The 27,686-nt window shown below is 36.4% G+C and overlaps 2 protein-coding genes and 1 pseudogene across 3 annotated transcripts; all 3 read left to right on the top strand.

Moving 5' to 3' along the window:
* Nucleotides 1–570: 570 nt before the first annotated feature.
* LOC140983099 (probable serine/threonine-protein kinase At1g01540) lies at nucleotides 571–3,407 on the top strand. 2 transcript variants are annotated; one of them, XM_073450013.1, is made up of 7 exons: nucleotides 579–1,470; nucleotides 1,815–1,919; nucleotides 2,033–2,155; nucleotides 2,231–2,401; nucleotides 2,490–2,619; nucleotides 2,702–2,911; nucleotides 2,997–3,407. In XM_073450013.1, the coding sequence occupies exons 1-7, from the start codon at nucleotides 881–883 to the stop codon at nucleotides 3,120–3,122; spliced, it is 1,455 nt and encodes a 484-aa protein (XP_073306114.1). In that variant the 5' UTR covers nucleotides 579–880; the 3' UTR covers nucleotides 3,123–3,407. The 2 variants fall into 2 exon arrangements, with proteins under 2 accessions (XP_073306115.1, XP_073306114.1); XM_073450014.1 differs by lacking the exon at nucleotides 2,997–3,407 and having other exon boundaries at nucleotides 571–1,470; nucleotides 2,490–2,632; nucleotides 2,702–2,889.
* Nucleotides 3,408–4,686: 1,279 nt separating this feature from the next.
* On the top strand, nucleotides 4,687–7,161 carry LOC140982410 (subtilisin-like protease SBT3). The gene has a single exon (XM_073448902.1). The coding sequence runs from the start codon at nucleotides 4,736–4,738 to the stop codon at nucleotides 7,025–7,027; it is 2,292 nt and encodes a 763-aa protein (XP_073305003.1). The 5' UTR covers nucleotides 4,687–4,735; the 3' UTR covers nucleotides 7,028–7,161.
* An 875-nt stretch (nucleotides 7,162–8,036) lies between these two features.
* On the top strand, nucleotides 8,037–10,712 carry LOC140982382 (subtilisin-like protease SBT3; annotated as a pseudogene).
* The last annotated feature ends 16,974 nt before the right edge of the window (nucleotides 10,713–27,686 follow it).

The raw sequence follows: 27,686 nt of genomic DNA, 5'->3' as shown, positions 1-27,686 counted from the left end.
GTTTCTCTGGTTCTTCGATGCCACCCATAGGTAGTAGTACCCTTAATCCAAGAGTTATAAGAGGGACACGTGTTTTTCCATTTGGCCAATACATTGCATTTACATGGGAAAAAAATTGTGATCCTTTGTAGCTGCTTGATAAAAAATTATCCCAGTATTATCCACATGAACATCACAATCATTAAAAGGCACAAAAGTCTATAACTTCTGTCCCCAACAACTATAAAAGAAACTTAATTTTCATCACTCTATAAGTTTATTTTCTATATATTTAACATTTAAATGTTTTGATTTTATAAATAATTGTTTTAAGACATAAATTGTTCCATCCGTCCTAATTATATAATCCACTTGTTTTTCAAATAGATTACGCATGAAATGAAAAAAAACAAATTATACATGCAAATTTCATAATATAAATCACTTGTATGTTAATAAAAGAGTTTATTAAACGTGGATAATTGTGACAAGAAGTCTTAAATTAGCAAAAGAGTTGAATCCCTCACTTTTCATTAACAACGTTGATGATAAAATGCGGTCATAGTTTGGTAATACTTTCGCACAAACACAAATAATTGCGTAAAGTAAGAATCTATCACGGACTGGGCAGAGATTAATGGCATTACACCAACTCTATATTGCTGTGCTATGGGTGATTCCATGAACAGAAGATTTTTACCAAGTTAATGGGCCCTCAATCGTTGTCAAGCAGTCCTATCATCAGAAGGTACCTCGGTCAACCCCCTCAGCCCCACCCATTGCCCACTATGCCGTTCAGCTGGTACAATACTATATCCTCACAACTGCGTCTGCTGCAAGAATATGTGTAAATCTTGAACAATTCCCGAGCTGAGCAAAGGTGGAGGGAGAGGGGTGAAGAATGTCTGTTGAGCTATCAACGCGGACTTCAATTTTCGGGTTGCGTTTGTGGGTTGTTCTTGGAATCTGCGTTGGCGCCGCGGTTGTCATTTTTCTTTTCTTGATCTCGCTCTGGTTCACTTTCAGGCGCAACAAGAAGACTTCACTCTTATCAACCCAAAAGGACTCCACCATCCCTAGTGTCTCACGTGAAATCCAGGAAATACGTGTCGACCGGACCCGGAAGCCCGAAACCGATCACAAGCAGCTCCTACCAGCTCCAAGTTCCGACCCGATCCTCGAGCCCGAACCGAAAGAGCTGCAGAGGATCCACATTGAGATCGGAAAGGAGCACCGAATTGCCTACCCTGAGCGGATCGGCCCTGGATCTGGGTCGGGCAATGGGAGTGGAGAGACCAAGCCCAGCGTTGAGACTGGGCCGGAGGTATCGCATTTGGGGTGGGGCCACTGGTATACCCTGAGGGAGCTTGAGGAGTCCACTGATGGATTTGCTGATGAAAATGTGATTGGGGAAGGTGGATATGGGATTGTGTATAGTGGCGTATTGGAGGATGGTACCAGAGTCGCTGTAAAAAATTTACTCAATAATAGGTATTTTGTCACAAAAAGCATCATTTCTTTAATTCAAGATTGTATGTATTTTTACAACTCGGTTCTATGTGATCATGTTAATATTATCGAGTTTCATGCATGTGTATGCCTGTTTTCATGATGACGTGTCATTCAAACACAGTACTTACGCTTGAAGTAACTTTATGTTTCATTGAGTCTTGGTAAAACTGATTGTTAAATCAGGATTATTAAAGAAATATGTAAATGGATTTTGCATGAATGTTGACAAAGAAACTGATATTGTGTTGATAATTTGTGTACTTATGTGGGATGATGATAGTTATGTCGATTTGGGGTTCAAGATTTGATGGTCATTTGGTCAGGGGTCAAGCGGAGAGAGAGTTTAAGGTTGAAGTCGAGGTGATAGGGCGAGTTCGGCACAAGAATCTGGTGAGATTGCTTGGCTATTGTGCAGAAGGCGCTCATAGGTACTTTAACTAGAGATTTTTTAATTACACCCCATTTCATCTGCATCCTAGCATTCTTCCATTTTGTATGTAGTTTAATGAATAAAGTTAGTTATGAATCATATGATTTTCAGGATGCTTGTGTATGAATATATCGATAACGGGAACTTAGAACAATGGGTTCATGGAGATGTAGGGAAGTACAGCCCTCTTACATGGGATATTCGAATGAACATCATGCTCGGAACCGCAAAGGGGTAGAGACTGCGACACTCCATTTCGATTGAACTACTTGTAACTTTGATCTGATTTGTATTGATGTTGTTTCTCAGGTTGACCTATCTGCACGAGGGGCTCGAACCAAAGGTTGTCCACCGTGATATCAAATCAGGCAACATATTAATAGACAAGCAGTGGAACGCTAGAGTATCTGATTTTGGTCTTGCAAAGCTCATAGGCTCTGAAAGAAGTCACATCACTACTCGGGTCATGGGAACCTTTGGGTGTGTCATAAATCTACTATCAAAATCTTGTTTAGGTTACTACTTGTACTGTCACCAGGTAACGAAGTTTAATTCTTTGCCTGAGTAGCTATGTTGCTCCTGAATACGCAAGCACTGGTGTGTTGAACGAGAGAAGTGACGTGTACAGTTTCGGTGTTCTTTTGATGGAAGTTATGACAGGAAGAAGTCCGGTGGACTACAGCCGTCCCCCAGGCGAGGTGAGGCTACAAGGTAAAGCTTTTTGAAATCTTGACCGGATTTCTTTGACAAGTCTGAATAAATTATGAGTCTCATTTCCAGGTAAACCTGATTGATTGGCTTAAAACAATGGTATCCAACCGCAATGCCGAGGGAGCTGTGGACCCCAGGTTACGAGAGATCCCTCCTTCGAGGTCGTTGAAGCGTACTATTTTAGTAGCTCTACGGTGTGTAGATCCAGATTGGAAGAAGAGGCCGAAAATGGGGCAAGTAGTACACATGCTCGAGGCAGATGATTTCCCTTTCCGCGATGTAAGTTTAATCATCTGCTCTAATGTACATAAAAAAATCCTTGATGTAGACAGCTAAATATGAGATTGCTACTCCATTTTGGCAGGAACGGAGGGAAGGAAGAGAACGAGTCCGAGCACGTGTTGCTGAGCCAGGCGACAGTAGTGGATATGAAACTGGTGTCCAAACTGATCGGCCGTTGTTGAGGAATCAAGAAACTGATGAACAATAAGAAGACAGGTTACACTTGCAGTTTTTGCCCTCGAAATTGAAACATGCACCTTGCGTAAGCAGGTTGAGGCTCTCAAGATATGACCAATCCTGCATTAGGTTGTTGGAAAAAGTTTGGAAGTGTCCATCAAGATAATTATTTCGCAAACAACATTAAATATTTTCGATAATTTTCGCCAGTGATGTATTATATACAAGTGCTTTTGTATAGTTAAGAACAGCCATTCGTCGGGTTTATTTGAATGAAATTTGGTACATACAATCCCAGCTTCATTGTGCTGCCTTCTTTAGAACGAACTTTGTCCAAATTAATTGCTCTATAGAAATCTTTGTTAAGTTTTGTGCTAACCTTTCTGCATTTCCGGTTTTGTCTCAGCCCAGCCCATTGGACGAATGAGTTAGTTGATAGAGAGTTCGACAATTGAGCGAGTGTTTGCAATTTCTATGATGAATTTTTCGTTAACAAATCTGTGAAAGAAAAATCACTTTTTTTAGTCGAAGACACTTACCCCATTAAGCTGATGTATGAGTACAAAGTACGCACGTATACATGTGAAAGTACAGATAGATGAAATGTATCGAATTAATACCATTTGACTCAGATTGGTTGGAGGCATTCCGACATTTGATGATGAAAAAAATATTTAAATTATATTTCAATCTGCCTAGTAGCGGAAAGATAGTGGTATTATTTTATCCTGAACGGATAAGACTAATTGAAACTTCAAATGCTATGAAAAGGAAATATATTTCCAAACAAGGAAACGTATTTAAAAATAAAGTAAATCTATATAAATTCAGGACTTCAAGGGAAGTTGTAATTGATATAAGTTTATAAAAACTCCTATGATTTAATTTCGTGAGACGGATCTTTTATATGACTCAATATATTTTTCATATCAAATATATTATTTTTCATTTTAAATAAGAATGGAATCTTTCATCTAACAAATATAAATAAATGAGATCGTTGGAAGTATTCAAAAGTTTGGGTAGCTTGCATTTGTCAGCCAAGTCGGCTAAATACTTTTTAGAATTTCTTAATGTGGATTAAGATTGGCCAGTAGCTCATCTTATATGCCATCACAATTTATTGGCTAAAAAATTGAATAATGAATGCATCAACAAAACTTTCTATGCACTACAGTTGACTTTTCTTCCTTCTGTTTTCCTGTTTGGCAACCATTCCTTCTTCTTCCTTCTTCTGCACTCGATACAATCAAACTTTTCTACGGGGAAAATTTGTTTTTATATGTATAGTATTTAAAAAAATTCTCCCTCCATCGGATGTATGAAGTTCTTTCCAAATAAATTTCGACCCTCTCATTAGATTTTTTGGATCCACTGATCAACAATGTTTCAAAGTTTGAAATATTGATTTTCCAACCTTTATATTATATATATACATGCAGCATGTGCTTTGATGATTCCACCGACACAATAATTTAAAACAATCAACATGGTCATTTAAATCAATAATGACAAATTAGCACGTATTAGCACGTACATTAATATAAAATAGAGTATAAAATCCACAAAGAAAAAGTCCAGTTTTTAATTTTGATGAATATATAAGTATAGTACAGTTAGTTGAAAATCAAATTTCACAGAAAGATGGTGCTGAAAGAAACGGCCCCTCTAATCCTGTTTTCATGGTTTCTGTTAGCTCCTTATGTTTCAACTCAAAGATCCAGCTACATTATCCATATGGACAAGTCCTACATGCCCAAGGCCTTCTCCAGTCACCATCATTGGTACTCTCGCACGTTGGATTCGGTTAAATCGACCCATTTCAGGTCGCCTGTAGGGGAAAATTCTGGTCCTAAGATTGGGCATACTTACGACAACGCGTTCCATGGATTCAGTGCAGTACTGTCCGTAGACGAGCTTAAAGCTTTAAAGAATTCACACGGGTTCCTCTCGGCTCATATTGATGGTCCTGTCACTCCCGACACCACTCGTACATACGAATTTCTGTCTCTTAATACCGCCTCCGGGATTTGGCCTGCATCTCAATATGGGAAGGATGTGATCATTGGTGTCGTTGACTCTGGCATCTGGCCGGAAAGTCCGAGCTTTCGAGATGATGGGATGACCGAAATCCCTGCACGGTGGAGGGGAACCTGCAAGGTTGGCCAAGATTTCAATTCATCGCTGTGTAACAAGAAACTCATCGGAGCTCGTTTTTTCAATAAGGGGGTCATAGCAGCTAATCCTGATGTTACCATAAGTATGAATTCGGCCCGGGATACATCTGGTCATGGAACTCACGTGTCTTCCATTGCAGCTGGGAATTACGTCGAGGGGGTGTCATTCTTTGGCTATGCTCCCGGCACAGCCAGAGGGGTCGCTCCTCGTGCTCGATTGGCTGCATATAAAGTCTTGTGGAACGAAGGAAGCTACGAATCAGATGCCCTTGCAGGTATAGACCAGGCCGTTGCCGATGGCGTTGATATACTATCGATTTCTTTGAGTTACCGTACTATAGATTTGTACGAAAATCCTATAGCAATTGCCGCGTTCGGTGCAATGGAGAAAGGAATTCTTGTTTCTGTTTCAGCAGGGAACCGTGGTCCTGATTTTGGAACGTTACTTGAAGGAATCCCATGGGCAGTGATATCAGCATCAGGGACTGTTGATCGTTGGTTTGCCGGAATCTTGACGCTGGGTAACGGGTTGAAAATCACTGGGTGGACCACGTTTCCGGCGAGAGCCACAGTTAAAAACTTGCCTGTAACTTACAACAAGATCTTATCAGCTTGTAATTCAACTGAACTATTGGCTGATGCCCCGGCCGGCGGGATCATTATATGCAACCAAACTTTCGAAACCGCGGAATTCTCAGATCAGATACGCTATGTTTCTGAATCAAACGTAGCTGCAGCTATCTACATTTCAGAAGACCCTAGCATAATTCGGTTCACAGATTTTCCTCACCCCGGAGTTGTAATTACCCCGAAGGAATCAAAAACTGTCATCAAATACGTGTCAAAGGTTTCTGCACCAACAGCAAGCATCAGCTTCCAGCAGACTATTATCGGGACGGATCCTAGGCCAGCTCCTGCTGTATCTGCATCATCATCAAGAGGCCCTGCTCGAAGCTATCCAGGCGTCCTGAAACCCGACATAATGGCCCCAGGCGTGCTGATATTAGCCGCATATAATCCAGAAGTTCCTGTCACGACTATCGGCACAAATATACAGTTATCAAGTGATTACAATCTTGAATCAGGCACATCAATGGCATGTCCACATACCTCTGGAATCGCAGCACTCTTGAAAGCAGCACACCCTGAGTGGAGCCCTGCAGCCATTCGATCAGCCATGATGACCACCGCCTCTACGCTTGACAATACTAAAGAACCCATCAAAGATATGGGTAATGATTACAAGACTGCTACATCGCTAGGCATGGGCGCTGGACAGGTTGACCCGAACCGGGCGCTCGATCCAGGCCTGATATACGATGCCACCCCACAAGATTATGTGAATCTCATATGCGCATTGAATTACACTCGTGAACAGACTCAATCCATCATAAGATCGAGATACAAGTGCTTGAATCCGTCCCTAGATCTCAACTATCCAGCATTTGTAGCACTATATGACCCAATAGAGAAAAGAACCACCTTAACTCAGAAGTATCAGAGGACTGTAACAAACGTAGGCAATGGTGCAGCTACATACAGAGTTAAGGTACAAAACCCGAAGGATTCGACAATCACGATTTCTCCGGAGACATTAATCTTTCAGAAGAAGAATGAGAAACGAAGCTATTCTTTGACTATACGTTACAAGACTTACAGGGAATATATCATCAATGATGGATCAATTACCTGGGTTGAAGATGGTGGCAAGCATACTGTGAGGAGTCCAATTGTGGTGACACCTGCAAGTCCTTCATGATCATGAAATTAAATCTGGAAAAATAAAACTTTTATTTTGGTTTTCAATTTCGTTGTGCAGATTGAAATTATATTATACTGGATCCGAGGATTTTCTATCTAATTTAGAATTTGAACAGCAACGAAGTTCCTATAGGGGTGTGTGCAGTTGACTTACTCATTATAAATTGCATACCCGGAATCATTAACATTGATATTTATGATATTTAATTGAAAATAAATTAAAGCAATAATATATTTTCCATGCAGAGTGCATGTGACCGTTCGTTGCCTCTAATATTTGGAACCCTTCAAAATTAATCAAATGAAATTAACTTCACTTTATCTGGTTTACATTATTGGATTATTTGATATATATGTATAAAATCGAATCATTTTACAAAAAAAAATTTAATAAGTATGTTTTTTCAATAATTTTTTTTTATGTCAAAAGTGATATCCAAAATCAAATCAAAGCATTAAAAAGTGTCAAGCTATGAAAAATACACATAAAAATATTTTACTTAAGCAATGGTTTTAGCATTGTCTTGTAGACTAGAAGATCCATGCACTCATATCGAATGTGAACGAAATCTGTATTTCCGTTTATAAAAAATAATAATTAAAATAATTGTATTTTCAAATTATAATTCATATGTTTTGAAGCGAGCCTTACATTCATTCTAACATCTAGATCAGCATCACACCAATATCTTTAGTTTCTTAGCTTTGTGTCCGATATCTTACTGTTTCAACTGGTTGAGATATGTACAGACGTTCCATATTAATAATATCGACAGGCCATGGATTTGGAGCTTGGATTGACATAGTGTTTATCGTCACACCTAGCTTTGTTTTATTAAGACGGGCAATTATTCTAGGCCAGCCGCCTTCTTGAAACGTTAAGAGTTTTTGTTGTGATCTGCAGGCTCAAGCCCTTTTCTTTCATTAATTATCATATAGGAAACATCAGTTGATGAGTGTATAAATATGGGATTTCTTACCCCTAAAAATCTCAGAGAGTACAGGTTTTTGAGAAAATGGAGCGGACTAAAATGTTTCCTCTCTTATTCTTGTTTACACGTTTTCTTTTTTATGGCAATCATCTGGTTTTAGGAGAGAGATCTAGTTATATAGTCCATATGGACAAGTCTTTCATGCCCAAGGCATTTGGTTCCCACAAAGATTGGTATTCGTTCACCATTAATTCTTTGAGGTCTGTTAAACAAAAGTCTAAGGATCAACATTTGATCCCACGAAGTCTAATTTACACGTACGACTATGCAATGCATGGATTCAGTGCCGTGTTGTCCGTGGATGAACTAGAAGCCTTGAAGAAATCACCGGGATTCGTGTCTGCTTACAGGGACCGGAAAGTCACACTTGACACAACTCACACATTTGAGTTCTTGTCTCTTAATCCTGACACTGGTCTTTGGCCAGCTTCTGATTATGGGAAAGATGTAATCATTGGGGTTATTGACACGGGTGTATGGCTGGAGAGTTTGAGCTTTAGTGATGATGGAATGACGGAGGTTCCTGCAAGGTGGAAGGGAACATGCGAGGAAGGACAAGATTTCGACTCTTCATTGTGCAACAAAAAGCTCATTGGAGTGCGTTACTTTAATAAGGGAGTCATCAGTGGAAATCCGAACAAAACCTTGAGTATGAACTCTGGAAGGGATACTGAAGGCCATGGTACCCACACCTCATCCACTGCTGGAGGAAATTATGTTGAAGGAGCTACGTTTTTTGGCTATGCCTCAGGGACAGCTAGAGGAATTGCTTCTCGTGCTAGGGTAGCTAGGTATAAAGTCCTTTGGGCAGAGGGAGGTCAAGCTTCTGATGTTCTTGCAGGTATAGACCAGGCAGTTGTTGATGGTGTAGATGTAATCTCCATTTCCATGGGATTTGATGGCTTTCCTTTGTATCAAGATCCAATCGCCATAGCCTCGTTTGGTGCCATGGAAAATGGCATAGTTTTTTCATCCTCGGCAGGAAATGAGAGAAGCATTGGAAGTTTACACAATGGAATTCCCTGGGTTTTGACAGTTGCAGCCGGTTCAATCGACCGTTTCTTTGCTGGAACCTTGACTTTGGGCAATGGAATCAGCATCTCTGGATGGACCATGTTTCCTTGATCAGCTCTTGTCTCTAATTTGCCTATCCTGTACAACAAAACGTTTTCGTCTTGCAACTCGAGCGATGCATTATCTGAAGTTGGACATGGGATAGTCATATGCCAAAAATGGATTCTTTTTTGACCAAGTTAACTACATCTCACAGTCAAATGCTGTTGCTGCAATTTTTATCACCGACGACCTAGAGACATTTGAGTTCAGCAACTTCAAATATCCGGGGGTTGTGATTGGCACAAAAGATGCGCCAATCCTGCTTGATTATGCTCCACAACAAAAAATGTTACACCACCATACGCAAGCATCAGCTTCCAGCAAACATTAATATATAGGATCAAAACCTGCACCTGTCGTTGCTTCATACATTTCACGAGGCCCTGCACCGAGCTATCCAGGCATATTGAAACCAGATATCATGGCTCCGGGTACACTAGTATTAGCATCTTGGATTCCAGGCACTCCAACGGCTTCTATTGATTCTAACATCGCTTTAACTAGCAATTTTGTTGCTGTTTCTGGCACTTCTATGGCTTGTCCTCACGCAACAGGCATAGCTGCACTTTTAGAGGCGCACACCCTGAATGGAGTGCTGCAGCCATTCGTTCTGCCATGATGACAACCGCAAATCCCTTAGACAACACGCAAGAGTATATCAAAGATTCTTTCTTTGACTACGAAATCGCCACGTCCCTAGCTACGGGAGCAGGAAATGTTGATCCTAATCAGGCTCTTGATCCTGGCCTAATCTACGACACCATTCCACAAGATTACATGAACCTTCTGTGCTCGATGAATTTCACAATAAGCCAAATACTCACCATCGCAAGATCCCCCTTCAAATGTTCAAGTCCATCTCATGATTTGAATTATCCCTCGTTTATCGCCTTGTACACCAATAAAACCACTACTTCAGTTCAAGAGTTTCATAGGACTGTCACAAATGTTGGAGACGATGCAACAACGTACAAAGTTCAAGTGATAGCACCTAAAGGGTCTGTTGTCGTGGTGGAACCCGACACATTAGTGTTTGGCCAGAAATACGACGAGCAAAGTTATTCACTGACCATAGAGTATACAAGGAGCGACACCGGTGCGATTACATTTGGCTCGATAATTTGGGTCGAGGAAAATGGCAAGCATACTGTAAGGAGTCCTATTGTGGTGTCCCCTATGATTCCAGTTTGGTGATCAATACAATTGTGAGTGATAAATATTCTGATTGTTAACAAAAAAAATAGATAGTCCAAACAAGACAAGTGTTTCTTCATGTGAAGTGTGCCAACATCCCAATCTCCTCCATCAAAATTGTGAACCCAATACAAATTATTCGGAACTTGTACCGTTAAAAGTTCAATATCTATATATTGCAACATATTATAAAGCCGATTCTCGAGTTTAGTTTCGTTACTAATGCTCGCATACTCAGCCGGAGATTATCGATACCGTTTGGCTGCGGGTTTAGACTCTTCTAATGCCCCGCTCTCACTTAATTGATGGTCGATGGTTTTTTTGAGAAGGCGGAGACTACATTTTTATTTGCTTGCCATTCACTAAATGAATTATATGTGTAATCTTCTATGTCTAACATGTTTGCATGTTATTGCGTTAATATGAGAGTTTATCCGGTGTATACCTAAAAGTAGCGGATACGGGTTTTCATATCATTAAAAAAAATTATTGTATTAGAATTTATTTATTACAAATCTTTAGTAAAATTCAAATCATTGATCCAAGTTCAAATTGTCTTATGTTATAAAAATTATTTAGTGCAGCATAACTTCTAATAATAATGATATATTGATTTTTATTTAAAATTTGAAGTTTATTTTGAATTATATAATTAAATTGTAGTTTTTTATGAGACAATATGCACGGTATTTTGATAAATGCATGTGTTATATTGAAGTAAATAATTTGCAGTTTTTTTTTGGATGTAAATAATTTGCAGTTAATTAAGGGAAAATTATTATTATTTTATATGGTATTATCGTCTGCATTAATCTTTGACGAAGAAAAGAACAAGGTGCAAAAGTCTAACCAATCACGTGGGCCTAAATAAATTTCCTTCTTGTTTTCCATATAAAGTTGAAAATGATTGATTAATTATTGAATTTGAAGCAAACAAAACATATGAAATCGGAGACACTATGAAGAACCCAAATCAATATTGTAATTTAAAAAAAGGATTATAGAAATTTAACAAAAATATCATTCAGAATGAAACAATAATTAATTTTCAAAGATTATTTAGTTCCGATTTTTATCATCTAAGCTATTAGTTTATTCAGATAAATCAAAAGATGGAAAAAATTTTCAATAGAAATTAAAACAATGCATTTAGGAAACTCAGTACTAAAAATTAATAAAAATCTAACTTCGTCATAGATAATTGACAGAAAGTGAAAAATATCATATGACCGATATGTTTGATGCTGGTGAAAAGTCAAGGATAAGAGTATGTTTTTTTATCGGACGGCTTCACACGTTTATATCTGTGAGACAGATCAACATGACTCATATTTATATGAAAATTAATATTTTTAACATAAAAGTTGATATTTTTTCATGAGAAAAAATCAGTATGACAAAACTAACCCGTGAGATTGTGAATTGGCCACTAAAAACATTACCCAAAATTAAGATTTTTGATATATGGGCCTTATTTATGTTTATCAAGGTTAGAGCATATAGGATTTGGACTCCATTCTTTGATAGTTTATAGTATTTTGTTATTTGCGTGCATATTACATACAATATCTCACGATGAAATTAAATAAATTAAAATAATAGAGAAAAATAATTAGAAATATTCAAAATAGAAAATGAGATAAAATGAAAATTAAATCATCAGGACACATATAATACAAATTTATTATTTTATTTTATTATCATAAAATTATCATATTAATGTTTATTAAAAAAAATCAATTATCAGATTTATTAGTAATCAATAAATTAATATATTATAAAATATTTATTTATAAAGACCTTTGAAGTCATGGTGTAATTTGCTTTGTCGCATTGACTACAAATATTATTTTATATTATATCAATACTAGTTTAGAGTATTTTGGTGTCAACAACACAAAATTTAAAAATATTCTACCCATTAAAATCATATCAAACAAAACACATTTTACCACAACATATTATATATCCTTACTTTGAGTTTTTTTATCAATCCAATTAGTTATCCTATCTGTTAAGATCAATCGTTTACCGCCAAATCAAAAGCTATAGTTGTTAGCTAAGAAGAAACTTTATTTTTTATACTTGTGTCAGCGCAGAGTGTACCTACTTGGGCGCTAATGAGTCGAGATGTTAGACCCATGAGTCCAAGGAAGTGTGTGTCAATCAATTTGTGTTGTCTTTTATCTTTTAGATATCAGTCTTACCATTTTTCTATCACTGGTCATATCCCAAAAGAAACAATATTACCCGTTAAAATCTGGCATCATCTTTTACGGTCAATCTAATCAATCAAATCAAGCGGCATAACGTCAGTAGCTTGATGCATGATAACTTTCCAGGAGGTCGCCCATCTCAGTGCTACTATGACTCATACATATTTAACCCAACATTCCTCCCAAGAAGTATATAAATATAATTCTTGGGAGGCTTGAACTCATGACTCCGCTTTAATATCAATTGTTAGGATTAATCGTTTATCACTAGGCCAAAAACTATAGTTGTTAGCCAATGAGCAACTTTATTTTTTATATTTGTGGCAATGTAGAGTGCACCTATTTGGGTACTAATGTATCGTGATGTTAAGCTCATTAGTCTGAAAATGTGTGTCTATTTTGTTAGTGTTGTCTCATATCCCTTCGAAATCATTTTTATAATTTCCCTACCATAAGAGCTATCCACATGAGAGATAATATTATCAGTTAAGATCTGATATTACTCTTTGATGGTCCACCTAGTCAACCAGATCAAGCAGCACCATGTCAGCAACTTGACGTCTTTTAGTGGAAAAGAGCGATGAAAACTCACAAATCTTATCAAACAGTGTCGCCAGACTCCTAAGGGCCGCTTTAGGCACCTAAGTCACGGTCCTGGAAAATTCCAGTACATAGACTGTGAAGACCCGAAATCTTGCAACGAAAAAAAAATTTATATATGTCATAGGAAATTTCAGCTAATTTTGGCACAACATTTTTTTGTTCCATACAATCATAATCTTGAAAATTTGAATAATCATTGTCCCTTCATTATTGACCATTTATCACCATGTGCAATATGGAAGTGCACCAATCTTGGAAGAGATTCATGCAGCAAAAATCACTCTCCATTTGCACTTAAACAAAACCAAAATCACTCATGAATCTCGGATGTGTATCTTGAATCAAGAAGAGGCCACGTTCATTTGGGAGAGAAAAGTGCAATCATCACTTTGATTAAGCAATCAGCGACATTCTTGGAGTGATACGGGCTTACCTTTATAGTTGGTTATTCAAGCCTATATAAGAAGCAAACTCCCTTCCCATAACTTGAAGAATTCAAAATTTAGCATTTGCAGCAGTCTAGACGATGCTCTACCGGAACAAGACGAAGCTCTCCGCAACCTTGTTCGAACGAAGTTCTTTTGGCACATCCTCCTAGCGTTTTAATCCAGACGAAATCAGTAAGTGGGCTTTTGCTATGTATTTCTTTGTAATTTAAACTTTGTATAAGTATTTCATGATATACTTGTATGTGTGTCAAACCACTTTCGAAAATGCTATTATATATTTCATAAAATCTCGATCGATGTACGATATGTTTCCTCTTATTTCCGATGTTCTTTGATTCTGCTGAGTTCATTCAAAAATTCCGATAAGTGTTGTTCGATACATCTGATTCCGTGGTGCACTGTTATGATTCGAGTGGGATATGGAACGACGATTGTAAATTATATGGCCCCCATCAGTGGGTATAAAACTGTGTTTTGGCCTCACCCCTTAGAGGACTAACATATTGGAGATAATTTGACCATAGATAACGAGATGAATAACAGTGTTTTCGTTTGTTCTGATTCGTTCTGTTCTGAATGTCTGATAATCTCTGTTTCGCATTTCGATTCTGATTCTGATCTGATATGATATACTGCGTTTGTAAATCAGTTTGCAATATGGGTTTTAAATTATATTTATATGTACTTGTGGTAATCGATCGGCTCCCACTTGCTGAGTGTTTCCCAAAACACTCACCCCTTACATCTCTCTCCAGATAAGAACGAAGATCAAGTAGACGACGATGAATAAGACATGCTTCGGGGTTGGTGATGAAGTTTCGAGATATGAAGATTTCTCGCTTAAGTTCTTCCTAAGTTTTGATTCAAGTTGTACAATGCTTCCGCACATTTTAATTCGTTTTGGAATTTATCGCTGTAAGACAAGAATATTTTGAGATAATGATGAAATAGACTGGTTTTTGGTTTATACTGTACTACGAGGCTTGTTGTTTTCAATTGTGTTGTTGTAAAATAACGCCGGTGTCAACTAACTCCGGTCTCGGGGCGTGACATTTAAGTGGTATCAGAGCCGCCAGGTTCATAATCCGGCTGGGGATTTCGATAGACAAAATTTGTCGAAGTTAAATTTTGGAACAAACTTAGTCATTCATATCCACCCAATTCTTAGATTTGAAAATTGTGACTTCCCATAGGAAACTCAAGATTTCGATTCCATTAATTATTATGAATTTCTCTCGACGTATAATCTTCAAACCTACGTCAATTATCGAATTTTCCATCTTTGAACCCTTTCTAAATCAAATCTCGAATGAGATGACTCTGAAATTTATCATTTGATGATTATTCACGACCTTGTCATTTTGTAAGCCTTCCCTTAAAATTTTTTTTTCAAGAAATGGCTTCATACGCCCCTCGTAACCACGCTCAGTTTTTGCCATTTTTGAAAATTCTTGTAAAACTTATAGCTCCGCGTAGGAAAATCGAAATCCAAGTCTACCAATTGTTCCTTGATCCTCATGAATTACTTTTAATCCATATGAAAATATTCTGAATTTTTTTTTAATATTTAATTGATTCTGCACCGAAATTTTTATCCATATGCATAGGCATGTTAAAAATAAATAAATAAATCTCATAGTCTTTGATGGGGAAGTAGGATTTAGTTTGAGAAAAAAAAATAGAAATTATTGTTTATTTGAATCTCTCGATTCGAATTTCAACTTTCTACGAGATTACTTTTTTAGATTTAAATTAGTTTAATAGTATTGTGTCGTAGTTTGACTTTTAAGAATTTTATATTAGTGCAATTGTCTAAATAAAAAAATAATAATGATTGACCACTAGTGTTTACATCACATGGTCAAAAAAAAAATTGATATGATTTTTAGGATTTATATGAAATCGATTTTGAGTCTAGTCTTTATATTAAACGGTCAATAGGAAATTTAAGATTTTAATTTTTGGATTTAAGTTAGATTAATTTTGGGAATAATATCTATGTTAAATCATCGATAGAAAGTTTTAAGTCCTGATTTTTCGGGTTTAATTTATATTGATAGTTAAGTGAGAAGGTGATACCCGTGACTAAATTTTTGATAGAGTTAACAAATTATATTTAGGATTTTAAGCAATTATATGTACACATATAAATCTATGTTCTTGATTTGAAAATATATGTTTTTGATTTGAACATCATTCCCAATTATATTTTAATGAAAAAAAATGGTCCTAAACTATTATTAAATTCGTGTTTGATAAAATTAATAACTACATAAATATTAATACAACTGATTGGACAGTTTAATCTTTGTGTCTTAAATCTCTAATTTAATTTATATAAATTCTTCTTGAACAAAAGAACAATTCATATCTCAATTTTTATGCCCTCATTTTTAAGCTGTCAATTATTTATTAAGAACTAAATTTATAATATCTTGGGTGTATTATATATCGTATCTATTTTCTAGAATTTTATTTATTCATCTACTCGTTCCTATACAATCCTAACTATATTTTAGAATTTTCATATATTGTTTGAAAATTCTTCATTCAATGATGCCTCTTTTAATCAAGCATCATCATTACCTACCTTCAATTTTTGCAACGTCGCCATCAATCTATAAAATTTTGAAAGCTACCTTAAACTCTAGAATTTAGCCATCACATCCACCTATCTATTTCTTTTTGAAATTTTGAATTCTCCTTAGCTCAAATTTCGAAAATTTCATCCCATGATTGTCATGCAATTAAATGCTTCTTATTTTAGAAATGTAAAAACATTCATTGACCCAAAATTTAGCACTCAATTAAGTTCTAATTATAACAATTAAAATTGAATTAATGACCTTAAAAAGATTACCATAAATCTACTTTAAAATACCTATATAAATACATTCTCATAGATGAAGAATTCACACCAAGACTCACAATCATCTCATATTTTCGAGCCATCCCTTAAGCTAGTAAAAACAAAAACAAAAACAAAATTTGCTCAACTTTGTGATCGAAAATGATGACCCAAGCCAAGACCTTTAGCAACCTCGAGCACGAAATCGAGCAACTTAGAGGTACCATTACGAGTTTACTTCATGACAAAGAGGAGTTGAAGAAAGCTAGGGATCGCCTTCAAGTAGAAGTGGGACCACTCACTTTCGACAAGAAATTTGTAGAAAAGCAACTCAAAGATTACAAGGAAGAGTTGCAAGAGTCACGAAAGTATGGTCAACAAATGTTTGCCACCTCCGAAGCTTGGTGCAACCACTATCACGCTAAGAAATGCTTTTGTGACCAACTTGAACAAGAATTCAATGCCTATCATCATGAAATGGAAAACTATGTCCAACAACTTGAACTCAACAACATAAACTTGAGTGCAGAAATCGCCAACCAACAAATTGCACTCGAGCATGAGCAACCACCTCTAAATGCACAAGGAGAAGACGCTAACGAGGAGTTAGGAGACGAAAACGTTACTGATTAGATTAAGCTCTCATAAGTCTTTTGGAATAAGGACACTCTCGTCCATATTATTTCTTTTTACATCTCACCACTTGTGTTTTGAAATCTATTGTATTCGTATTATAGGATTCAAGTTTTATTTTTTTCCTTGAATCCATTGAACTCAAACCATGGATCATTCAACGTGGATTTAAATTTCGAATTTATCAATCATTTCATATCTACATCGAGTTAACTCAAGTTTCGAGGACGAAACTTCTAATAAGGAGGGAGGGATGTGAAGACCCGAAATCTTGCAAGGAAAAAAAATTTATATATGTCATAGGAAATTTCAGCTAATTTTGACACAACATTTTTTTGTTCCATACAATCATAATCTTGAAAATTTGAATAATCATTATCCCTTCATTATTGACCATTTATCACCATGTGCAATATGGAAGTGCACCAATCTTGGAAGAGATTCATGCAGCAAAAATCACTCTCCATTTGCACTTAAACAAAACCAAAATCACTCATGAATCTCGGATGTGTATCTTGAATCAAGAAGAGGCCACGTTCATTTGGGAGAGAAAAGTGCAATCATCACTTTGATTAAGCAATCAACGACATTCTTGGAGTGATACGGGCTTACCTTTATAGTTGGTTATTCAAGCCTATATAAGAAGCAAACTCCCTCCCCATAACTTGAAGAATTCAAAATTTAGCATTTGCAGCAGTCTAGACGATGCTCTACCGGAACAAGACGAAGCTCTCCGCAACCTTGTTCGAACGAAGTTCTTTTGGCACATCCTCCTAGCGTTTTAATCCAAACGAAATCAGTAAGTGGGCTTTTGCTATGTATTTCTTTGTAATTTAAACTTTGTATAAGTATTTCATGATATACTTGTATGTGTGTCAAACCACTTTCGAAAATGCTATTATATATTTCATAAAATCTCGATCGATGTACGATATGTTTCCTCTTATTTCCGATGTTCTTTGATTCTGCTGAGTTCATTCAAAAATTCCGATAAGTGTTGTTCGATACATCTGATTCCGTGGTGCACTGTTATGATTCGAGTGGGATATGGAACGACGATTGTAAATTATATGGCCCCCATCAGTGGGTATAAAACTGTGTTCCGGCCCCCATCAGTGGGTATAAAACTGTGTTTTGGCCCTCATCAGTGGGTATAAAACTGTGTTTCGGCCCCCATCAGTGGGTATAAAACTGTGTTTTGGCCTCACCCCTTAGAGGACTAACATATTGGGGACAATTTGACCATGGATAACGAGATGAATAACAGTGTTTTCGTTTGTTCTGATTCGTTCTGTTCTGAATGTCTGATAATCTCTGTTTCGCATTTCGATTCTGATTCTGATCTGATATGATATACTACGTTTGAAAATCAGTTTGCAATATGAGTTTTAAATTATATTTATATGTACTTGTGGTAATCGATCAGCTCCCACTTGCTGAGTGTTTCCCAAAACACTCACCCCTTACATCTCTCTCCAGATAAGAACGAAGATCAAGTAGACGACGATGAATAAGACATGCTTCGGGGTTGGTGATGAAGTTTCGAGATATGAAGATTTCTCGCTTAAGTTCTTCCTAAGTTTTGATTCAAGTTGTACAATGCTTCCGCACATTTTATTTCGTTTTGGAATTTATCGCTGTAAGACAAGAATATTTTGAGTTAATGATGAAATAGACTGGTTTTTGGTTTATACTGTACTACGAGGCTTGTTGTTTTCAATTGTGTGGTTGTAAAACAACGCCGGTGACAAGAATATTTTGAGTTAATGATAAATATTATTATTATTATTATTATTATTATTATTATTATTATATCATAATAATTTAATTGATTTCTTTTGCATGCACCTATCCAATCATAGGCATTTTCTCAACTTTGTTAGCTTCATCCAGGTGAAGCCACACACGATTGCAGCAGAAATTAAATATCATTTTAACGCCTGGGGGGACAAATGCAACCGTCACAAAAGGGTTGTCTCGATTGATCGTAGCCTTGGCTTCTTGCGCAGCCACACCAACTAGATTGGGCCATTCATATTTGTATTTGCCATCAAAAGCGCAGCATTTGCGGTCGGAGCACGAATGGCAGTCGTGATCAAAGCACACAGCAGGTACGCATGGTGGATAAGGAATACGAAGAGGAGCCATCTCTATTTTCTTAAGTGCTTGTAAACAAATGAGCTTGCTTGCTGTCATTTATATACATTTTTCTGTTTCGTTCCTTCATTTTTTGAGATTTTGTACGTGCATGATCTTCTCATATTTTGAACTTTTTGACCATAATTATTGAGATTTTCTTCCAGTTTTAGAAATCTAACATAATCTGGCATGTTTGAATTATATTGTTTTTGTGTGTGTGTGTGTTCATTATGATAAAAATTTCATTTCCTAATTGTATTTGTATATAGAGTACAATTTCTTTTTTTTAATGTAATTATTTTTACAAAGAATTACGGCACTTGTTATATATGTATATAAAATTTATTAAATATAATGGGTTAATATTTTTTTGGTATAAAAATTAAATCAATGGTTTAGAATCCATTGATTTTTTGTAAGCATTTATTATGATATATTATGTAACTGATTGTCAAGATTGTTTCCGATTTAGAAATTATATTACGTTTGTTAGACTTAGAATCTTCATATTGTTAACATCAAGCAAATAATATTTTGATTTTATTCCAATATAAAACCCAAAAATGGTAAAGATTATATTATTTTACCATAAAATAAACTCACTTGCTCGTAATTTATATGAAGGTCAACAATTTTATGACTTATAGTTTATTATTGCCACAACTTTATCATTTTTTTTATATTTCATTTGATGAGATCTTGGCTTCACTCACCTTAAAAATGCAAGTACCATAAGATAGATACATTTGATTAGTCACTACAAAAAAAAAAAAAAAAAAAAAAAATATAAAAAAAAAAAAAAAAAAAAAAAAAAACGCTCAATTAGCAACTGAATTCATAAAATCGTCGTTAATTTTAGCACAGTTAAATCAAATTCCGTCTCTAATTTGAGTCTAATTATTCATCATTCTAGTTTGGTAAAACCCATAAGTTGATTTCGTAATTCAACTTTTTTTTAAATCAATTATGAATATAAATTTCTTCGTCCAAACTATAGCTAATATTTTGTTCAAAGTTATACTTTTATATTTGTAATAATGAAATTGGATGTATTAAATTGAACCATTAATTAACAAATTAAAATATTAAGTTTCGGAGAGTGAAATGTTCAACAAAAAGTCAAATTATTTTTTGGCAAATATTTTATATTATAGGAGGTGCATGACTCAGAGTAATAATATGTGAAGATATATATAATACTCATATTTCGTATTAATTAATATTTTCCAGAAAACATTTTTTTCAAGAAAATTTGATTCTCCAAAGACGTCAATTTTTTTTTTTAAAATGAATTATTACATTCCCAAAAAAATAGGAATATAATTGTTGCATCATAGTTAGAAACGTCACATGCATTCTCCTCAACGTGGTAATTAATTTTTTGGGAAAAAATAATTGATACATTACTACATTAATGGCGACATAAAGCAGTAGTCAATCCTCTTCAGATGGTAATTTTGTATTTTTTTGTTTTCATTTTTCAACATATGTAAGTCGCTACAGAGGAAGGCAACATGTACAGGTTAGAAATCGTGAACGGAATCATGAATCAATCTTAAATTTAATTTAAGATACCAAAACCGTTAATTAATATTAAATTTTAAGATATTGTAATATACAGATAATTTATTGTATATAATTGAATTATTTCATCTATTTTCATTTGATCAGTATTGGGTTTAATCCATGAGACCAACAAACTTATGTTGATGAGTTTTTTCTTGGGTCTATATTTTTAGATAAAATAAAAAATTAAATTAATTATTTAATTTATAATCCTCAATTATAACTCAAATATATTTAATACTAGTAGAGAACACTTGCAATGTGAAATAGCTATAAATTGTTGGGAAAAACTCATAAACTGCAGAATCCATCACACTAAATCATTAAGAATTTGACTGAAAACTTAAACGGATCCCGTATGCTTGTTCACACTTCTAATCCCATCCAAACTGTTGAGCTTTCCGCAAGACCTGAAAAAATGGATAACTCCTGTGTGCTGACTAGGATATAAACAGGGAAAGAGAAGCAATTCTTCAAGTTAGTTTCTGCACTTACTTGACAGATCGAGGAGATGGTATGTTCAATACAGACTTGACTTTCTCCTGATTCACCTCGATCCCCCGGTCAGGGACCATAAAGCCCAAAAATTTACCACTCTTTATGCCAAAGATACATTTGACCGGGTTAAGCTTGATTACATAGAGCATAAGAGTGGCAAAAGTCTCCTCTAAATCAGATATAAAATCGGCAACTTCTTTGGACTTGCCCAAAATATCATCCACATACACCTCCACATTCCTGCCGAGCTGCTTCTCAAACACTCTGTTCATAAGACGCTGATAGGTGGCTCCGGCATTCTTCAACTCGAAAGGCATAACAACATAGCAAAATCTGCCCCCCGAGGTGATGAAGCTGGCTTTATCTTGATCACTCTTGGCCAAGAGAATTTGATGATACCCCTGGTAAGCATCCATGAAACTCAGCAATTCATAGCCCGAGGTGGAGTCCACCAATTGATCAATCCTGGGCAGGGGATAGTGATCTTTGGGGCAAGCTTTATTGAGGTCCCGAAAATCCACGCACATTCTCCATTTCTCGGTAGACTTTTGCACCAGCATCACATTCGAGAGCCAGGTAGGAAATTGAATTTCTCGAATGTGGCCGGCTTTCAACAGATCTCTCACCAGTATATCAATAACTTTGTCCTTTTCAGGACCAAAGTGCCTCTTCTTCTACTTCACATGGTGAGCTCTCGGGAGAATATTCAAACAATGCTCAGCAATTAGGGGTGAGATCCCTGTCAATTCCTGCTGGGACCAGGCAAAAACATGAATATTAGTTTTTAAACAGTTAATCAAACTGACCCAAGTGGACGAATTGAGGTCCCGAGCCAGCCGGATCTCCCTGCCTGGTCCAATCTCCACTGTCTCTTGCTCTTCTTCTGCTACAAAATGTACCTCCCCTTCTTCTAACACTCTCCCCACCCCCTCATCAATCCTCTCCTTCTTCCCCTCTCTTCGGACCTTCTTCTGGTCCACCCGAACTGCTTCAACATAACACTTTCTGGAAGAAGGTTGATCTCCCCGGACTTCTCCCACTCGGCTTCCCACAGGAAACTTAATCTTCTGGTGGTAAGTGGATGCTACGGCCCAGAGCTCGTTCATGGCAGGCCACCCTAGAATGATGTTATATGATGATGGGGAGTCCACCACAGTGAAAATGGTCATCACTGTCTTCTTAAGTTCTCGAGAGCCTAAAGTAAGCAGCATGATAATCTCCCCCTCTGGATAAACAACATGCCCAGCAAATCCGAAAAGTGCCGTCTCCCCAGTCTCTAGATGATACCCCTGCAAATCCATTTGTATGAGGGCCTCCTTAAAAATAACATTAACAGAACTGCCTGAGTCCACGAAAACCCTCATAATATCATAATTTGCCACCCGGGCTTCAATGACCAGAGCATCATTGTGGGGCAGATTGACATTCTTCAAATCATCTGGGCCAAAACTAATCACCGCTTCATTCCTCCTCACTCCTTCCACCTCCATGAAATCTCGCATACTCCTCGATTTCTTTACTCGGTTGGAGTCACCATCAGTAGATCCTCCGAAAATCATTTTTGAATACTCCCATGACAGGGGGTGAATTCTTCTTCCTCTCGAGATCCAGCTCTCTTCTTCTACTGAGGTCACCTCTCGGGGCACTTCTTGCACCTCCCCTGACGCTGGGTCCGGGCTGCCAAGATGTCCAATGTAGCAATCGTGGCCTCTTGTTGGGTTGATTATGTCCCTGAAAGTAGGCGGGACATAATCACTTTTTAGCATTTTAAAGTCCTCCGTGTTATGATAACACACTTTGTGGATGGTGCAATACTCCTATTCTCAGGGCGGGTAAGCTGATGATCCGGAGGCAAATCCCTGCTAAATTCTTGAACCTCCCTCTACCGGGTGCTTTTCAAGGGCACATGATGGGAGAAATGCCCCTGATTACCCCTCCTCGGACCCCTCTCCTCGGGTTTAGATACCCGGTCTCCTTTCTCTCTCCTCACCGCCTCCTTTTTCTGCTTCTGCGCCTCTTCCATATTGATATATTTCTCTGCTCGGGACAACAAATCCTCAAAGTCCATGGGCGCCCTCTTGGTTATTAATCGAAAAAGTTCCCTCTCCCGTAGGCCCTGAGTGAACGCAGTAATTTTTGTCTCAGGGGCACAAGATGGGAAATCCAAAGCGACTATGTTGAATATCTGGATGTAAGCCCTCAAACTTTCTTCCGGGCTCTGCTTCACCTCAAAAAGACTAAAAGTAGTCTTTTTGTACTTCTTACTGCTGCTGAAGTGATGGAGGAACACCTTCTGGAACTCCTCAAAAGAGTGTATACTTTGATGGACCAATCCTTTGAACCACCTGGGCCGAGTCAACCAAAGTGGTTAGGAATACATTGCACTTAATTTTATCAGCGTAACAGTGCAGCATGGCCATATTCTCAAACCGATTCAGATGCTCCTCTGGGTCAGTACTGCCATCATAATTTTTGACCATGGCAGACTTGAAGTGCCCGAGAAGAGATTCCCAGACAATAGAACCATCAAAGGGGCATCCTCTACTGATCGCCCGGACACTGCTTCTTCCACCAACCTGCCCTTCCAGCATCTTAACCTTCTACCTCAGCTCCAACAATTCTTCCGCCAAAGTAGGGGATTTGGATCCGACACTAGACTCCCCATCCTCTCCTCTCACCTCCTTCTCCTCCCCCCCTTTCCTGCTCCTGTTCTTGCTCTCCTCTCGACTGCGTGGCCTGGTGGGAAGGATCTCTCCGGGCCATAGCTTTTTCCACCGCCTCGGATATAACCCGAGTCAACTCCTCCGGGGACATAGTAATAATATTCATAGGTCCTGCGGGAGGAGCACCACCTTGTCCGAAAATATGTGCACCATCTCTATGGACCCGGGAAGTGTCCTGATTAGTTCTTCTGGTAGGAGCCATATCAACGTCTTAGACTCAATTTCCCACAGACGGCGCCAATGATGATATCCGGGTGAATCGGGTACGAGGTATGTGGGCAATCCACCGGATAATGAAGGTGATTTAGTGTTTAGAAAAATGAGTGAAGATAAAGGCTTCAATCGTGACCTGCAAACAAGTATAGAAACTCGTGAATGAGCGCTGGAGGAGTGTCCGACGTAGCCACTTCGATGCTAAAATCAGCAGGTTGAAGGTGAAAAACACAAGTGATCTATGTGATAATATATGTGTGCTTGAGAATTCAAAATTCCAGAATCAGTAAATGAGAAATATATCTGCTATTTATAGGAGGAAATCTCATGATTATCTTGTTTTCAGTGCCCACCAGCTAAGTAAGGCAAGGCGGTTGTCCATACTTTCTGATGACTTCTCTAATACGCCAAACTTATGCTATTCTGACATATAAGATAACCCATACCGATACACTCGAGTGTGGTGCAACGTGTATTAAGTTCCCGGGAGCTTGCATGAGCACCCGGGCTCTTGATTGCCAGGCTCTTGATTGTCCGGGAAGAAAATAAATGTCCGGGTGATGAGGATAATTTCCGACATATTGACTCTGATTTGGGCTATTCATTAGCTTCCTGGGTTGACCCGGATCTTTATGAGAATATTACTAGACGTACATATTCAGTCAAGATATTGGACCAAAGTCCACATAGGACATTTACTAAATTAAATAATCTCAATTATAATTCAAAATATAATAATAATCTCCTATATTGGAAATATACGCATGATATGATTACATTAACATATATATAATTCACAAATTTTTTATTTTATTATATTCTATAATGATTGCACATAAAGGACAGTATAATATAAAATCATGAATGAACGAGTTTTGAAATAATCATATACATACACACATAGTCGTACATGTGTTCGATGAGACTTGAAGCGAAAATTTAAAAATGAGTTTTATTTGTTGTTATAAATAATGCTAAAATTCAGTTAACAAATAATAAATAAAATAAATACACAATAAACAATATATTACATAAAAAACAAGTCAATAAATATTTGAATTAATTACATAAATAATAATTGTCTAGCTATTTTAGAGGAAAAAATATATATTAAATTTGTATAATCCAGTTTTCGGATAATTTCTTTGTCAATTAACAACATAGCTAGCTCATTTAGTCTATTTTGTGATATTATTGATCGAAGATAAGTGTTTATTAACTTCAACTTCAATAAACTTTTTTTTTTTTACTTATGCAAGTGTTACAAGGATAGTTAACAAAATCTTATAGGTAATATATTTACTTGAGAATAAATCATTTAGTTTTGTCAAACACTGTAGCATCTTAAAAAATTGTTGAAGTTTTATACAATACTTCATCAAGCTAGTTAAAGACTAACTTGTTAACTTCTCCAAAGTCAACAAATGCTCCAAAGTCTCTTGATATTATTTAAATTGTTCAAACCGAACTTGAAGAAAAGATCGAGTTTGATCAATTATAAACAAAAAATAATCATATTACTCTTTTTTTATTTAATATTGGGCCAAAATAAAAAGTTATTTAAACATATCATCAACCCAAAATATATATATTGGACCCCCTCAAGAACGGAGCCATGAGGCGGTGGTCTCCTTGGCCTGATAAAAGGTCCGGCCCCGCGTACACATGCATTGATATATAATGAGACATCACTTAAAAAAAAAAAAAACTTTTGTGATAATAGAGCCTCTTAAATTAAATTAAATTAATGTAGCGGTTAGTTTTAGGAGGAAAATTACTGTTCACTTGTGTTTCAATATTCAAGAGACGATCAGAAATACATTAAACATTTTTTTTTCAAATTAATATTGTAATTGTTTCAGAAGTTAAGATAAATTATTTAATCCAAATATCAAAAATGGAATTAAGAATAAAGTGAGGAAAAAAAAAGGCACGATCGACAGCTAATGAGAAATAATTTCAATCATATATAAATAAATATTTTTATTATTAATTATATCATAATAATTTAATTTACTTCCTTTTGCATGCACCTATCCAACTATAGGCATTTTCTTAACTTTGTTAGCTTCATGCAGGTGAACCGACAGCTTCATTTCCTAATTGTATATGTATATAGAATACAATTTCTTTTTTTAATGTAATTATTTTTACAAAGAATTACGGCACTTGTTATATATGTATATAAAATTTATTATATATAATGGGTTAATATTTTTTTGGTATAAAAATTAAATTAATGGTTTAGAGGCCATTGATTTTTTGTAAGCAGTTATTATGATATATTATGTAACTGATTGTCAAGATTGTTTCCGATTTAGAAATTATACACTATAAGAAATTCTGCATACAACAACGCACATACGACAACGGTTTTTCACAAAAACCGTTGTCGTATGTTTTTTAACAACGGTTTTATCGAAAACCGTTGTCTTTTGGGGGAACCGTTGTTTTTGGGGGGTCAAAGACAACGTTGTCTTTAAAAACTGTTGTCTTTTATGAACCGTTGTCTATTAGCGTGTTTTTTTGGATAATGGACAACGGTTTGAAGAAACCGTTGTCGGTTAGCGTGGTTTTTTGACAAACAACAACGGTTTTGGAAAACGTTGCAATATTTAGCGACGGTTTTTCAAAAACTGTCGCTAAATTTAGCGACAGTTTGTCAAAACCGTCGCTAAATTTAAATTAGCGACGGTTTTGAAATAACTGTCGCTAATTTTAGTTACTGTTTTAAAAAAACTCGTCGCATCTTTAAATTTAGCGACAGTTCAATAAAACCTGTCGCTAAAATTTACGACATTTTTTTGAAACCGTCGCTAATTTTAGCGACGGTTAAAATCCAAACCGTTGCCAAATAAAAATCTGCGACGGTTCATAACACTTAAAATTTTTCTCTCTTACACCATTTTATCACTTTCACACAACACGTAAAATTTTTTTAACCACTTCATAACAATTAAAAATTTTCTCTTTTACACGGTTTTACTACTTCACAACACTTAAATTTTTTTTTACACGATTTTAGTTTGGATTATTAGTTTCTTTTAGATTTATTAAATTAGTAAAAGTATTTTTTTTATTTTTCGAAACAAATTAGCGATGGAAATATTGACCACTGACCGTCGCTAAAATTAGCGACGGACTTGATTGTTACCCGTCGCTAATTTTAAATTAGCGACGGTTGATTAAACCGTCGCTAATTTGATCTAGCGACGGTTTATGTAACCGTCGCTAATTTTGAATTAGCGACGGGTTTATTCATACCCGTCGCTATTTTTATTTGCGACGGTTTTTAAAAACCGTCGCAAATTTGATCTACCACAACGAATAAAAACAGTTGTCGTTGAACGGACTTTCAACAACACTCTCAGTTACAACAGTTTTAAAATGGTTACGACAACAGATTTTATCCGTTGTAGTTTGCCGTTTTTGTAGTAGTGATATTACGTTTGTTAAGACTTAGAATC

The sequence above is a fragment of the Primulina huaijiensis genome, chromosome 8, assembly GCF_012295235.1.
Source record: "Primulina huaijiensis isolate GDHJ02 chromosome 8, ASM1229523v2, whole genome shotgun sequence".
NCBI classification, from domain to species: domain Eukaryota; kingdom Viridiplantae; phylum Streptophyta; class Magnoliopsida; order Lamiales; family Gesneriaceae; genus Primulina; species Primulina huaijiensis.
This window is presented reverse-complemented; position numbering and strand designations above follow the sequence as displayed.